The sequence below is a fragment of the Oikopleura dioica genome, chromosome 2 (assembly GCF_907165135.1).
Source record: "Oikopleura dioica chromosome 2, OKI2018_I68_1.0, whole genome shotgun sequence".
In the NCBI taxonomy this organism is placed as follows: Eukaryota; Metazoa; Chordata; class Appendicularia; order Copelata; family Oikopleuridae; genus Oikopleura; species Oikopleura dioica.
The window spans coordinates 10,236,709-10,251,133 of record NC_137292.1 but is presented as its reverse complement, the minus strand read 5'-3'; the positions used below and the strand labels follow the sequence as shown (position 1 = coordinate 10,251,133).

General features: G+C 40.2%; 4 protein-coding genes across 4 annotated transcripts; 1 reads left to right on the top strand and 3 right to left on the bottom strand.

The window, feature by feature from the left end:
* Positions 1–61: 61 nt before the first annotated feature.
* On the top strand, positions 62–1,662 carry LOC145698591 (uncharacterized). The gene is made up of 6 exons (XM_081775800.1): positions 62–192; positions 490–694; positions 865–1,030; positions 1,074–1,222; positions 1,273–1,341; positions 1,386–1,662. The coding sequence occupies exons 1-6, from the start codon at positions 150–152 to the stop codon at positions 1,513–1,515; spliced, it is 762 nt and encodes a 253-aa protein (XP_081631926.1). The 5' UTR covers positions 62–149; the 3' UTR covers positions 1,516–1,662.
* A 7-nt stretch (positions 1,663–1,669) lies between these two features.
* On the bottom strand, positions 1,670–2,871 carry LOC145698590 (uncharacterized). The gene is made up of 6 exons (XM_081775799.1): positions 2,769–2,871; positions 2,607–2,728; positions 2,423–2,531; positions 2,147–2,380; positions 1,998–2,067; positions 1,670–1,952 (listed from the first exon to the last, which is right to left on the bottom strand). The coding sequence occupies exons 1-6, from the start codon at positions 2,830–2,832 to the stop codon at positions 1,727–1,729; spliced, it is 825 nt and encodes a 274-aa protein (XP_081631925.1). The 5' UTR covers positions 2,833–2,871; the 3' UTR covers positions 1,670–1,726.
* Positions 2,872–3,194: 323 nt separating this feature from the next.
* Positions 3,195–5,455, bottom strand: LOC145696623 (uncharacterized). The gene is made up of 5 exons (XM_081773691.1): positions 5,219–5,455; positions 4,664–4,846; positions 4,297–4,466; positions 3,527–4,191; positions 3,195–3,374 (listed from the first exon to the last, which is right to left on the bottom strand). Exons 1-4 carry the CDS (start codon positions 5,414–5,416, stop codon positions 4,068–4,070), a joined length of 675 nt encoding a protein of 224 aa, XP_081629817.1. The 5' UTR covers positions 5,417–5,455; the 3' UTR covers positions 3,195–3,374; positions 3,527–4,067.
* A 490-nt stretch (positions 5,456–5,945) lies between these two features.
* LOC145696780 (uncharacterized) lies at positions 5,946–13,191 on the bottom strand. Its single transcript, XM_081773868.1, has 7 exons — positions 12,886–13,191; positions 9,250–9,613; positions 8,916–9,030; positions 8,776–8,865; positions 8,105–8,215; positions 7,699–7,793; positions 5,946–6,359 (listed from the first exon to the last, which is right to left on the bottom strand). Exons 1-7 carry the CDS (start codon positions 12,947–12,949, stop codon positions 6,011–6,013), a joined length of 1,188 nt encoding a protein of 395 aa, XP_081629994.1. The 5' UTR covers positions 12,950–13,191; the 3' UTR covers positions 5,946–6,010.
* Positions 13,192–14,425: the final 1,234 nt, after the last annotated feature.

The window sequence follows — 14,425 nt, the reverse complement described above, 5'->3', positions numbered from 1 at the left end:
CTTTTCCTACGGGTTTATGAGCACATCATTTTAATTCTATTCAAGCGTGCCTCTGGTCATTGTCTCGCGCTGAGTGTAACTACGGAAGTCTATCTTCTGAAATTATTACGATTTCAGCTTTTTTTGTCAAAAGGACAAGAGAAAGGAAGATGGAAGAGTACGATCCGAGGAAGCTGGAGGATGAGATTAGTGGTAAATCACGTAGATTTGTTATATGAGTTTTTATACGACATAAGTACGATTAAACAAAGCCCCAAAGTACCATCAGCCACATTTTTTACAACGATAAACTTTGTGACTAACTGGGTTATAAAACGAGGAAAATACATTAATTCGAACCGTAACCGTCTAAGCATCCGTTGGTCTTAGTCTCCCTCTCGTTATAAAACTGTGTTTAGCACTAACATAATAAAAATCAGTCCACATTTTATACCATTTCATCTCATCACGTAGTTCATATCATACAACATATGAGCTCAAATGCTTTAGGATTGCATCATTTCGACGAGAAAACAGATGAGTCCCAAGAAGATGAATTCGTCCAGCTCACCCCAATTGTTCCGAGCTCTTCCCCGATGGACATGGGCTCGACTTCAGATCTGAATCGAAACCCTTCTAAACGCAGGCTGCCAGAGAAAGAAGAATTCTCTGACCTTGACGAAACCTTCAGAGTGATCATCGGCCTTAGTCAAAAGTAAGAAGCAGATCGTGTTTACGGTCAGTTTTTCCTTGAACTTTTCTTCACCATAATCTCAATCAACCATGCGCGGTGATCTTGTCCACATGACAAACCGCTTCACATAATCAAAGTATTTGTGACTACCACTTTAAGATTGAGCTTTCCATTATAACATTTCTTTTTAGTGGCAAGAAAGTGACAGTCCAGCGCCCGGGAACTGGGCAACTCTTACAGGTTGACCTTGGTCAGCTCGAACAGTTTTTGGAATTCTACGGAAGGCCAGTGGATTCCTCTCCACTTCGCAATGGAAAAATTAGCAAAATCATCGAAAATTTGATAAATGGTCATACGGTAAACTATCTCTTTCCTTGACCAAGCCTAAGATTCATCTAAGGTCGAACAAGTCACAGATCAAGAAGTCGCCTATCTCGTCGAAAGTGTCGAGCGAATAGAGACTGTCCCCAAACGGGGAAAAGGAACTGGCAGATTCAAGTGCAAAATTTGCCCTCATCTTTTTCCGGAAAGCAGTGGCCACGGGCTCAGGTTTGCATTTATTCAGCTTATCGTCGGTAATTATTATCTGTTTCCATTAGCAACAAAGAGTCGCTAACGCGCCATTACAAATTTCATTTGAAACATCATATCGGAGAGTGGAAATGCAGGTAATGATTCAAGTGTTTGACCTGTCTTCAGCTGCATATTCAAGCCTCTGCGAGCATAAACACTTCCGCATCGACAATGTTACTCACCATATAAAACGAATTCACGGAGGAAATGAGAATGGACACCCGATCAAGGTGGGAGACTCCCGAATCAAGAAAGAGCCATTATTGTGACTTCGCCCGTGAAAGGCATTTGATTCGTGTTCAAGTTCAGTCGTATATCCGGTTTTTAGAGAGTGAGAAAGCGTACCGAAATAAATACTATTTATTAAATTGATAACACTTTGTAAAACTCTTTCTTTTCTCTTCGTTGATTTCTTATATTTATTGTGAAATATTAGTGCTGTTATGAATTCAGTGCTTTGGAGTGAAATTTTATCGAAAGTCAGAACTCAGAAGTAGGCGGAGCAGAAGCGTTATCTTTTGTCGGAGAAACGGATTTCAAGGTAGCAGTTTCTTGTGGCTTGTAAACTTCTTTGGGCTTCGGTCGGACATATTTAGTGTTGAGAATAACGGCTAGAAGGAGCATCATTCCAGCAAACATCGGAACCATTGATTGATTCATGTAAGGCATGATCGAATTCATATCATGGTTAGGATCGCCTTTTGTGCTGAAAAAGAATCTTAGTCTTCAGTTCGCTTCGCAGTTAACTTACAATCCATAGTAGTAGTTGGTCATAAATCCGAAAAAGCATGAAACTGCAATGAGGACAAAGCAAATATAACCTGAAATATTCGTTCAAACATGATGTCAGAACTCAAGGCCAAAGAGTGCATACTAGAACAATCTATAAAATAAGCTTACCAATAGCCCGATGAGACTGGATAAAAGCCCCTTTGATCTTCCCCATTCGCATCAGGTCTTCCGAGGACAGGTACTTTTCCCAAGAAATGAAGTAAAGAAAGACCGCAGCAACCCATTGAAACCAGTAAAGGGCAAGAGTTATCATTCCGATGTATGTATGCGGACTATAGAAATGGCCATATTCCCCATATGCTGCCCCTTGATGCTTGTAGATAATGACAAAACCAGCAATCGCTAGAAATTATTGAGCACTGATTTGATAATATTAAGACTTACAGGCAGCAAAACCGATAGTGTTGAACAAAGCATGGAGTAATTTTGCTGTATCGCGTTCAATAAAAGTAAACGCTCTGAAACTGATCGCTCCGAGTGCATTTGGCAGAAGCTGAATTCCATATTTACCCTCTTGAAAAACCGAAATGCATTCGATTTGGATTGGATGAAAAACGATGCTACTTACATATAGCCAGTACATAAGAAGAACATGAAGGTTGAAGTAACTTTCAGATTCTGGCTTCGCAAGATCCTCTGAAACTAAACCTTCTCGGTAGTCTTCCAGGTATTTCCATGCAAAAGCGCCACCTTATTTCTGTCAAACATTGTTATTCAGGTTTAACCCTACCTGCGATTAGCCCTGATAAAGCAAGAGCAGAATATCCTCCAACTGAAATCTCTCTTATTCCCATTCCTGCGGTATTTACAAATTTCTCGATTGTTGATCTACTGATCCAATTTTTGAACCAACTTGTTTGAACCAGATAATCACAAGTCAAAAGGCTCTTCGTGGTTAATTATTAGTCCTTGACATCACCATAAAGGTAAAAATGACAACAAAAATACGTAACAAATATTAGACGAAGATTCTTGAAAACGTCGGCCGCAAAGTTGATTTTTACGAATTATTTTATTGAAAAACAAAGAAGATACGGAAGAGTTCAAACGGGGGTACGTACTGAACTTTAAGAGTTCACCATGCTTTATTTTTTCACTTTTTGAAGGGTTTTCTTTGATGTCATTTTGTAATGCCAATATAAATAGACACGCGTGATTGATAATTTTGAGCAGGATTTATTAGAAAAGAGCAGTTTTGTTTAAATATATAGATATGGAATTTTTGAAAGTATCAAGTGAAAGTGAACTTTTTCGCAAATAGAAGTCGACGGTTCGGTTTGAGAAGGTTTCCAGACTTCTTCGGGAGTAGCTGCTGATCAAACATTATCTGCCCAGTCTAAATGGTTTAAATGAGCATTTTTGAAAAGAAAAGTCCTTGTTGTAGTCTTGAGATAGGAGTTTTATATAACGGAAATGAGCTAGAATAGAGCTGATAGTCTATCAGTGATAGAGATATCTGATAAGAATAATTGCTACGTGCAGAATTACCTTAGTTCTCAGCGGAGAAAAACGGCCCAGTTTTCATCTCATCATCGTTTTTGCACTTTGATTTCCCAGCTTCGCGGGTTGAGATGGAAGGGCGTTGTTGCTCATCGCTTGGAGCTTATTCTGCCAGGTCCAAATTGGTTCAGGCGATGGTTCCAATTGTGGCAGTGGCGAATAAAAATTACAATACTCCTACCTCTATCTTCGCTTAAAGTTTTAAAATGGCAATGTTTGTATTTGGGCTCAAGAGTTCATAAATCGTGTCTTTACTTTTATGTACAGAAAAAAAGGAATATAGGGCCGATGAAGCGATCTGATTGGCTGGTGCGCAACTCAGTCGCGCCACGGTGCAGAAAATTTTTGATTTTTAGAGTTTTTTGAAATTTTGAACGAAATTAAATTTACAAAATTTACAAAGAAGAGTGGAAAATGAAATAATAATAATCGATCATTATTTATGTACAAATATACTGCTACGGCGGTAAGTCGACTGCGCCGCCGCTAAATTTTTACGCAAAATTGAAATATTTATGAAAGGAGTGAATTAATAATTGAATTCGAAGCCTTCTTCGGGCTCTTGCTTCACTGAAACGCCGTGTTTGGCCATCGTCTTTGACCAGAGGGTCCATGCCACATCGTCGTGGTCGTAGTTGAGTGGCAGGCAGGCGCTAGAAAAGTGATTTAGTCGGGAGAATAGCTACGTGAGCGCACTTCATACCGCTACGGTATTTTAATTTGCTCTTACAAATGGAAAAACACATGTTTGAACTTACTCGTTTTCGAATTTCTTGTGGATCTTTTCGAAGATTTTGTTGAACTTCTGAACCGACTCCCAGGACATAAGATAGAAGATGTTTCCTTCTTTGGCACTGCTGGAGTGGGTGTTGTCGGTAAGGTCACGGATTTCGTCCTCGTTGATTCTGCCGACACCGATTGCGGAAACCTGAATGGTTCGAAATTGTAAGATTAAAAGCCTTTTCATCTAGGTCAAAAGAATTTTCCTCGTTGGATCTTCCCATAAACAGGTGTAAAAAAGAGATATAGGGACGCTGCCTAATAAATCGTGCCCGGCGATAAAGACGTGAAGAAAGGTCTCCACGAGCTCAAGGTTATTACGAAATGGTAATCAGCAGGACTTACGTTAATCCCAGTAGCCGAGTAAAGGGCTTTCATGCGTTCAAGAGAGGCGAAGTGCTTGGGGTCATTGGATCGGCCATCTGTGATCAGCAGCAGCTCCGTTTCGACGTTCAAGTGTTGGAGAGGGTACTGTTCACACACCACGCGTCTGGTGTGGCTGCAATCGGAAGACCGCAGTTTGTATTCCTGAACAAACAACGTTTATAGAAGCCCCTTTGATAAGTGCCAGGAAGCTACGAAAATGTTGGTAGAACATACTAGTTGCTTATCTATCAGAAGAGCGTTGACGAAAATAATTGTCAGTTTTGATTCTTTTTAAAAGTAAAGGGACAGTAAGTCAACTGTTGACTGTAACAGGCTATCTTTAAAACAAGCTGATTTATCTGTTTCGGGTTTCCGTTTGACTGTTGAAATTCATGTAAGATTCTGCTCCCTTGCTTCAGAGATAAAAACAGTCTCTCAGACAAAGAAGCAAGGCTCTCTTCCAATAAATAAACGTGGTAAAACATGGATATCAATCAGATAACTTCTTTCTGTAATATTCCGGTTAAAACTCACCATTCCATTTTCCTGAGTAAAAGCAAACTGAACACATCCTTCTGGCTGGCTTCCATCGGCAAGGGCAGCAATGACATCGCCATTGTTGGCGTCGTAGGACCACTTACCTCCTGAGACAGTCATACCTGCCCATGGTCCCTCCCGTTCCTTATCATTATCCGGGAATCCATATTCCGCCTCAACAAGTCTCCTGACCATTTCGTAACTGTCATTCGTATCTTTGCCGGTTTAAATAAAAAACTCTTACGTAAAAATAAATTTTGTTGACTTTCCCACGTTTAGAAAGATTGTCTAAGAAATCATCCTCAGATTCCGCACTCAGAAAAAAATGATCCGGTAGGCGTCGTTATAGATTGAACTGAGTGAATTTTAATTTCGCTCAGCCAGGTGCGCCAAGAATGACGGTCAAATTCCACTAGCCGACCTCGTCGACGAATGAGGTCAAATGCTTTCCAAAATTTACAAATCACAGCTTTAAAATTTAAATAAGAGATTTCTGCATCAAATTATTGGTCTGAAAAGAGCAAGAAACGTGTTCAAATTGACCAAAATTATGAAGAAAATTCGCTATATTCTAGCAATATTACATATTTCATTACAATATTACATTATATGTATTATGAAAAGCAATCTTTAAACCGTCCCTAAAACAGCCGGCCGGGCTCCAGGGTAGGCAGCGCAGACATCCTCCATCTTTATTTTCAGTTTTGCAAGACACTAACTAATCGACCTTGACTTATCAAGCCACTTTATCTAGACCAAAGACTGAGAAATCAAACCCAACTCAACACGTCAGATGATGGAGCGCCTGGCAGTATCGCAACGTAAAATGTCAACGAAAACATACCCCACGCAAACGGCTAGTTGGTTGAAGTGATGGAATTTCGAGGAAAGGGCGATTCGAACTTTCCGACAACAGCTTTCGTCAAGTGTGAAAGAAAGCCAGGTCGATAGTTTAGAAGTGTAAAACCATTCCTGTTCAGGTGTTGCGTATTCACTTGGGATCCAGTAGCATGTTCCATCGATGATCACTCCTGAGCAGACTGGTGGACCGACGCCATCTCTCCATCCGTTGGATTTGGAAATGATCTTTTCGTACACTTCTTTCATCGCACTGGCTGTGTAAGTAGAACCGCGGAAACTAAATTTTTTCAATAAGAAAAGAAACGGTAAATAGCATGTCATTGAAATTAGAAGCTCCCGAGACACGGTAAAAAGTATGTCCTCATTGAGCGCGATATTCTAGCATGTTCCGCCACCTGGAACGCAAATTACTCGGCGAGATTAATATGCACGGCGGCTTTTGTGTGCCCGAGCCTAATGTGAGAAAGAGACAAAGTGCGCACGGTTATTAGAGTCCATTCAGAACCTGTTAGAACCGACTAAAGCAATTTGCATCCGCGAGCTGCCACATGTTCACGAAAAAGAGCCGAAAAATGAAGATTTTGAGTAAAAACAATTTGCAAAAACAAATTTGCGTTTCTTCATTTTCTCAGACGAACTCGAAGTCTAGCAATTATTCCTTGTGAATTTCAGACTACCGCCAGGAAAAAGAGGCTTTTATCAATGAAATAGCAAAAAAGGTGGCCCCTCACGCGAATAGGTTAACGACGATGATCCCCCGAAACTATGTGGATCCAAAAGGAAAGTATTCCTACGACATCAAACATGCCAGAGGTTCCGGGGCCTGACCCTGTTCCGCCGCAAGAATTTCCTTCTCAGCACACACGTAAATATCTTCACAAAAGAAACATATGCACACGTAGCCGGAATGATCCTCGGAAGACGGAAATAGACTCATAGTCTATGAGTCATAGAGGAAAATTACATTTTACGCAAGATTTTAAATTCTGAACAAGGCCACCGAACGTGATTGATTAAAATAGGCCGCAATGACTAGAGTTGCCAATTTAAGGAAAGAGAAATGGCTTAATAATCAAATAAAGGGAGAAATTCTCGCCAAGCGGGATATGAAGATTGATAACGGGATATTTTTATATAGATTTATGTTGGGGGCACTCGTATTTGTTAAAAGAGGAGGCCTCGTTTTTGACTTATTTGAGAGGATGCCCTTAATTTGCTAGAAATATATTGTGTTAAAATATTAGAGGATTGGTAAAAAGGATCAAGCGAAAATGCTTATGCAATTTTTGCCCATCATCAGCGGCTAAGGGTTAAATCAACGATATTTCGCTTGTCTTATGATTTTTTTTTGTCTTTCGACGAAAAAATCCAATGGCGCCTTGAAATCATGGTTACCGGGAAATAAAGGATTGAATGAATGGAAGCTGAAATTTTTAGCGTGTAGTGATAGAGGTTGCCTGTCAAATTAGGATTCTAATATATTCCACTTTATGATTGAAGCGCTTTGGCAGATGACGTTTCAGCGAAAATATATTCTTCATTTTTCGGGTTTTGGTGAGAAAAGAAAATAGTTTAGCTTGATGGATACTGCCCTTATCATTATTTTTTATACTTACTCATCATTTTCCAATGGTTTGTAAACAAAACTCTTGACTTTGGAAACAACATCTTCTGTAGTCATTTCTTCGTCAAAGTTGATGTCGATTTTCACCTGAAAAATACGCTTGTTACAACTTTTATCAGATTTGGTGTACGTTAATTACAGCAGAAGGAAAAATGAGTCAATTGTGGCTTTACGAAAATTTTCAACGCGATGACCTTCTATGGTGCTGGTTATCGCACATTTGCGCGTGTTTTACGATTTTTGTCCGCTTAGGAGGGTCTTTTAAAACCCCTTTTGGAGTTGTGGTTACATATTTTCTTGAGGATGGAGGAATACTAGTAGAAGTGATACAAGTTCTAAGTGTTTTTAATAACCAGTGCTTGAGTAACTCGCTCTTGAAGAGAGGTAGAGGTACTTACGTCAGCGCTAAATCGGACGACGGAGACGCGATTGGAGTACTTGCCAATGCCGCCGCAGAGGGATTTGACGATGTTGGAGACCAGGTCTTTCGCGTATTCGAAGTTCGATTCCTAAAAAACAAACTTTTGAAAATTGTCTTGAAAAAAAAGTTTGTCTTGCAAGAAAAAGTATCTCGTTGAGTGTCGATTATGAAAGAGTGGAGATAGGTGAGGAAGCTCATCAGGCGGTTGACGCGTAATCGCGCGCATGGGTGACGTTTTTTCAGTAATTATTTTTGCATTTCTGACTCTGGAAGGAGGGAGCTGATTAATTCCGGGTTAGGGACATTTGCTGATGTTTATCATCAGCTATTGCGCCAAGCCTAGCAGTACACGTGCCTCCGACTTCTTAATGCGAACCATTAAGGGACGCGTTCTGCTGAGCGCATAAAACAAAAGGAAGAGAGTTCAAACCAGAATTAGAGCTCCTCCTCCAAAATCACGCAAGCAATTGATGAAGAGTCCTTTTTTGATTAGTCGAAAAAAGGGCAAAATAGTCAGGCATCCGAAAATTTGAAGACATCGAGATCAAATAATGATGTTACTTGTCACTCTGGAATTTCCGCGCGGTCCAAAAGCGAAAAAGATTGCCTTGGAACTTGCAAAACGGACAATTTGACGTTATCGTTTACCTTGATGGAAGTACTTTCGTCGAGCAGAACGATCAAATCTTTGTACATTCCTGCGTTTTTCAGACCGTTGCTCAAGCTGAAGGCAGAATTCTAAAAAATAATATTTCATATTTTTTTCTTTTTTATCTTTTCTTTCATACCTGAATACAGCTTTGACCAGGGCCGCCTTCGAACCAATCAGGAGTTCCGTCTCTTCGTTCAACCAAGCGTTCTGACTTCGGGATCGTCGGACAAATGGTCCCCTTCATTCCCTCCCTAAACAAACAGGAAGCATATGTTTAAGAAAACAAAGCCCTTTTCTACAAAAATATCCGGAAGAACTGACGCTGACGTGAGACAGTTGCCTGAACCGGAAGCGATTACTGTCACTGAGGTGTACTTAGAAAATACTTAGCAGAAGTCAAAGTCAATAGGTATTATCTTAACCTTCTGAAGATACACAAACATTGGTAAAAGAAAGTGTAGTTTACTTACTTGACACGAAATTCTCTAACTCGCTCCTGGAAACCTCCACCGAGAGTAGCATCACAAGAAGACCATTCAGTCCACTCGGTAAACTCGCATCTGCATCCAGGAAACTCCCGAGCGTCTCTGATACCATCTTCGCAGCAATCGTGACTTTCCAAATCGTGGCTTACGCCTTTGCAGCAGCCCTGGGAAGCCAAATCGATGATGTGTTCTCCACAACAATCTTGGATTCCTTTGTTGAAGACGACTGGGATATCTCGGTTGGCGACGGCGCAACATCCTTTGGTCAGCTTATCGTAGGGCGCTGGGCCACAACAGGCATTTGGATGATGGGTAATATGATTGAGGACGCGACCGGTTTTTCGTTCGCCTAAAATAAGGTTTATTATTTCGATTATTAATCGAAGGATATCCCAAACGGACAAAAGTTCGGGCAAAAGTAATATCGCCAAGAATTCCCCGTCTGACGATTTCCCGTCAGCTCGGCACATTTCGCATCTGGCCGGGGCACTGTACGACCTGTTGATTCGTGCATTCCGAACTGGAATTTGAAATTCTTTCCGCCTCGAAAAACGACAAGCTAATATTAACATGGGCTGCTCGAACTGAAATCAAATTTTGAATCATCAATTTTGAGAGCTTCGCTGGCTTTCGGAATGACTGACGTTGACTCGATTTGAAAATGACCTGATTACTTTTCATGGCGCTAGAATCGATCAGAAACGAGTAGCTCAGCCAAATCAAAACAGAAAATTTCAGATATTAAAATGTTAATGAAACTCAAACCAGGGGCATATACCGGCGAAACTGTATATTTTATAAAGTTCAATCTCTTAGAAAATTTTTATTTTGTTTTGATATTCTTTGAAACTGTAAAATCGTTCAGAGACAGCTTAAAACATCGCCGTCATTTAGTTCCGCCCGGTTGCAATTTAAGTCCAAAATGTTCTTTACAAAACATGAGCAAAATTCACGTATAGCAGTACTATCTTCTAATACGGTTTTTTGTTACGTCCTAATCCTTGGACCGGCGCTGGGGAAAGTTTATTACGTGTGACTTAAGATTAAGCATTATCCTCTAAGTTCCGGTCCATCTCGCTAAAGTTAGGGCCGGGGTCACCGTTCAAGTTGTCTCGGCCAATCTTTACGCTAATCTCTATTTTGGCCACAAAGTTGAGTCATAAATCTTCTTCATCCAACTCCCGTTCCTGCTGATAAAGAATCCCTCCCAGCTGCGATTAACTCCCTAAAAGAATTCTAGCTCCTAAATAAACGAAAGAAAAGAGCCAAAATTTCAACTTTTGACGAACTTTAGGGTGTCGCAATTGAATTTCCTCCATTGCCTCCAAAATTTATCCGCCCAAGATCAGCGAAATTAAGGCGCTGACCACAGAAAGATCCCCGCTTGCGTGGTGGATTTAGCCTTACATGAGCTTTATCAAATGTATCCTAGACACCCTTAATTGTAGAGCTGTGATAATGCGGACGTTCTCATGTTTGCCGTCAAATATAGTTGATATACTAACGGAGCTTCACTGATGAGCTGGAATGGCTAAAGGGAGTGGTAACGTATCGTTCGAAACGGTGCAAGTTCGAGTGTGATAACCCCTCATTTCAACCATCAATCTCAGTTTTGAAGGAACTCGCTCGATCATCAACATCAACAGATCAACACTCTTCTTCAGTCGCTCTATGTCAACAGAAATACGCGTTAAAACACCACCCTGGATTTGATCATCACCTACACCGAGGCTGCATAATCCTCAAAGTTTCGAAATTTTTTAATCGCTTTTTGCTTGAACACAGATTTTTCTTGATTTAATTAGTACTAACGGACATTACTATTTTGCTAACGAAATTTCAAGCTTCCGTGCCGATAAGGCAGAGAGGCCCTTAAAATTAAAAGACGGGCTCTGATCATTACAAAATTTTAGCCTAAAAAGCTTGGTTTTTGCGTTGTCTTATAAAAGGTAACAGGCTGTAGATCGGCGATCTACTAGATCGCGATACAAGTGAAAAAGTGTCCTTCTGAGATTCTAGTAAAACTACGTTTCGAAAGAATTTGCAAATCTGACTTCAATAGACCTCTGAAATGTCATTCTTTCCCTAGAAAAGTAAAATTTCAGCAGATTTCGGGCGGAATGTCTCGGAAATGTCTCCTGAGCTGTAAGAATCGGATAGAATTTACGACCTTTGAATTGTTGCACGTTTTCGATTTTTCAAAAAGCCGATGATTTTTGTCTAGTTTTTATGCTTTTGAAGAATGAAAAAGAGATAGACGTGAGCATTTTTCTGCTAATTTCGCGTATTAGGAACGTTCTGAAGGTTATTATGCGGACAGGTAATGGTCTTTGATGAGCATGGCTTTGGCATACCTTCTTCCTGGCGAAGATATTCAAGACAAAAGTGATTTGAGGCAAATTATGGTGACAAATGTATATGCTTTGATGGAGCAGATGGACTCATTTCGGGCTAAAAGTGATAACGCAAAAATGTGCTGACCAGGATGCAAGTTGACATTTCACTCAAGTAATGGGTCTTTTTCAAACCGTCAATAAATATTGAAGGTTTATTTTCTTCGTCAAAAATGACCTTGAGGGTTGACTTTGAGAAGAACTTAATTAAACCCTAAATCCAAAATTACGACCACAACGAGTATACAACGGTCGAAGGTAGCTCTAGATCATCCCGCACGTTGAATTTGGGCTCCGAGAATTTATGTCAGTTTATCCAAAAGCGCGTGCAATTTCTATCCGGCCAGGAAGTCCCATCCGCACCCAGATTTGCGTGAGCATCGCAACGTGCACGTATTATGCACGAATTGAGCTTTATTTTATGATAAACAGGATTTTAAATGTCTTTTGCGAGCATTTTATTTCGAAAATTATCTTTCAAAATCCAGGTCAAAGGAAACGCTTTAAAAGCTGTAACATTGAACCCGGAGGGATAAGCCGCCACGAGCTTAGGTTGAGCAAGAATGGAATATCCTGCGCGAAAGAAGATACCTTTTACAGTTCTCTCTGTAATGCTTTTTGATCCAGCGCTTGAGTTTGAATTTGAGCTAAAGTTCCTAATCGCCAAGAGGTCTAGAGCCAAACATGACCTTTTTGGAAAAAAACAGGATTTGAAAGTGACTTTGTGGTCGATTTCGAGTGTGTTAATACTGTTGATTGATGAGTATTTAATTAGCAATAGCGATAAAAGGGAGGAATGTATTCAAAATCAGCAAGTTTGTTATCGCCGGTGCAGATGTCGGACATCTTTCGGACAACTCAAGAAACGTGAATTCCCTCAATATCTATTTGCCGAAATAAACGAAATTGAACAATTCATTAAAGTTTCCAGAAAAACGAGTTTTTTTACTACACGAGGCTATCTGAAAAAATATTTTTAATTAAAAAGTTCGACCATATCGTTGCTCAAAAATTATCATACATTTTGATTTATAAAATTACCCAATTTATATTTTCATTTCTGCTCCCCAACACCCTCGGGAAAGTTTTCACTTCTCAAGTTTTGACGGGGCTCCGTCAATCATATCCGGAGGGGTTCTGGAACTGTTCTGTCACTTGACGTACAGTTTATCACTTGCCGCTTTCTATTGGCCCCTTTTTGAACTACAGTTAATTTTTCCCTACTAACCAGAGCATGGAAGTTTTCCAGCGCCAGTTTCTGAAACTAGCGCAGCCAACAAAAACGTTTTCATGGCTTTTGTTTTGTTTTGTTTGGTGGTGTTTTGTTTCTCTATCTCAGGAGAAGACTGTTCTTCTTTTTTGCACTTGTCGAAAAGACTGTAGTAGACTGTATTTCTTTGTGGCTAATTAAAAAATCTCACAAATTTCAATTTTCGTCGGCTTTTCTTCAGTTTTCGCAAAAAAAGTAACAAACAAACAAAAAAGTAAAGGCCTTACTCGGACAGCCTGCTCGGCGTGAGTAGTATCGGCTAGGGTGATCAGAAGAGAAGTAATTCTCCGACTTGTCGAAATCGTGAAATCGGCGGACGAGCGCGGCAGCGCCCCTTCGCCACGACGCCAAAAAACGCTCGCTGACCGCGCCACCAAGAATTTTAGCGCGCACCGCTGATTCACCGCTCGATTCCTGTGGACTTGTGATTTCTGTAGATTTTATAAGGCTTGGCATGTAATGTTTGTCGTCTTCTTCGTGTTTTCATTTAATTTAAACAAGATCCTGCGAAATATAAACAAGGAATAAATTTCTTTCCCATATATGCATTATTCTTTTTATATAAATATGAGCGATAATATCGAGCAAAAAATAAACTTGTTGAAAGGAATTGAACAGACAATTAACGACGGCAAGAAAAAAGAAGAGATTAAATCCTTGTTATTGGACTTCGCTCTTCTTAAACATGATCATAGAATACTGTCAAATCTACATAAAGAACATCAAGACATGATAGTCAAGCACGATAATATAATCGCTCTATTCGCTGAATGAAGGCATTTTCGACAAGTCCTACTCAATCCGGATGGAAGCGACCGGGTTCTTGGAAAAACAGTATTTACTAGAGAGTACCTTGTGAGAGGATTCCGAGCACAGAATCTTCTCATAAAACTTTATACAGACGAGAAAGCGCGCATCACAGAAATTTTAAATGCCGCGGCAATACAGTGTGGTAGAGCTCAGACCGATTTGAAATTTTTGGAGGAGCAAATGGATAAAATACTTGCCTGCCAAAAGTCTCAATCAGAAACAGAGAGAGAGCCAGATTCTTCAAAAGAATGCGTTATTTGTATGGAAGATTACGATACCTCTGGTCATAGACATGCTTGCTTGAATACTTGCGGCCACCAGTTCGGAAGCTCTTGTCTGAATTTCAAGCATGAAGTGCCCGGTCTGTACTGTCTCCTTTGAGAAGAAAAATATCATGAAACTTTACTGAACGATTCTAGCTACTGATTGATTCTTATCATCCAGACCCCCTGTGTCAATTCAAAACTCTCATTCACAAATAAGTTATTAATTTGCTTATATTCCAAATTAGCTATCGTTATCTCCCATCGGGGCATTTTCGATGTTTTCAAAACAGCCTCAAGTTTATCACCGCTCACTCCTGTCAAAATCCGTCGAGCAATTGTGCCAGCAAGACACTACTCACCGATTTATCAGCTAAAAGCCAACGTGCTCTCCCGGAACCGATTTATTGCTGTTCATAATAAAA

Excerpts from the sequence above, each read along its gene's own strand:
- LOC145698590 (XM_081775799.1), bottom strand. The coding sequence starts at position 2,832 with ATGGGAATAAGAGAGATTTCAGTTGGAGGATATTCTGCTCTTGCTTTA. Across the intron at positions 2,381-2,422 it reads CACTATCGGTTTTGCTGCCT|CGATTGCTGGTTTTGTCATT; the intron begins GTAAGTCTTAAT and ends AATAATTTCTAG. Across the intron at positions 1,953-1,997 it reads ACCAACTACTACTATGGATT|CACAAAAGGCGATCCTAACC; the intron begins GTAAGTTAACTG and ends ATTCTTTTTCAG.
- LOC145698591 (XM_081775800.1), top strand. The coding sequence starts at position 150 with ATGGAAGAGTACGATCCGAGGAAGCTGGAGGATGAGATTAGTG. Across the intron at positions 193-489 it reads GCTGGAGGATGAGATTAGTG|GATTGCATCATTTCGACGAG; the intron begins GTAAATCACGTA and ends CAAATGCTTTAG. Across the intron at positions 1,223-1,272 it reads AGCAGTGGCCACGGGCTCAG|CAACAAAGAGTCGCTAACGC; the intron begins GTTTGCATTTAT and ends TGTTTCCATTAG.
- LOC145696623 (XM_081773691.1), bottom strand. The coding sequence starts at position 5,416 with ATGGTCAGGAGACTTGTTGAGGCGGAATATGGATTCCCGGATAATGAT. Across the intron at positions 4,847-5,218 it reads TTACTCAGGAAAATGGAATG|GAATACAAACTGCGGTCTTC; the intron begins GTGAGTTTTAAC and ends TTGTTTGTTCAG. Across the intron at positions 4,192-4,296 it reads CACAAGAAATTCGAAAACGA|CGCCTGCCTGCCACTCAACT; the intron begins GTAAGTTCAAAC and ends TCACTTTTCTAG.
- LOC145696780 (XM_081773868.1), bottom strand. The coding sequence starts at position 12,949 with ATGAAAACGTTTTTGTTGGCTGCGCTAGTTTCAGAAACTGGCGCTGGA. Across the intron at positions 9,031-9,249 it reads GTTAGAGAATTTCGTGTCAA|GGAGGGAATGAAGGGGACCA; the intron begins GTAAGTAAACTA and ends CTGTTTGTTTAG. Across the intron at positions 6,360-7,698 it reads AAACCATTGGAAAATGATGA|TTTCCGCGGTTCTACTTACA; the intron begins GTAAGTATAAAA and ends GAAAAAATTTAG.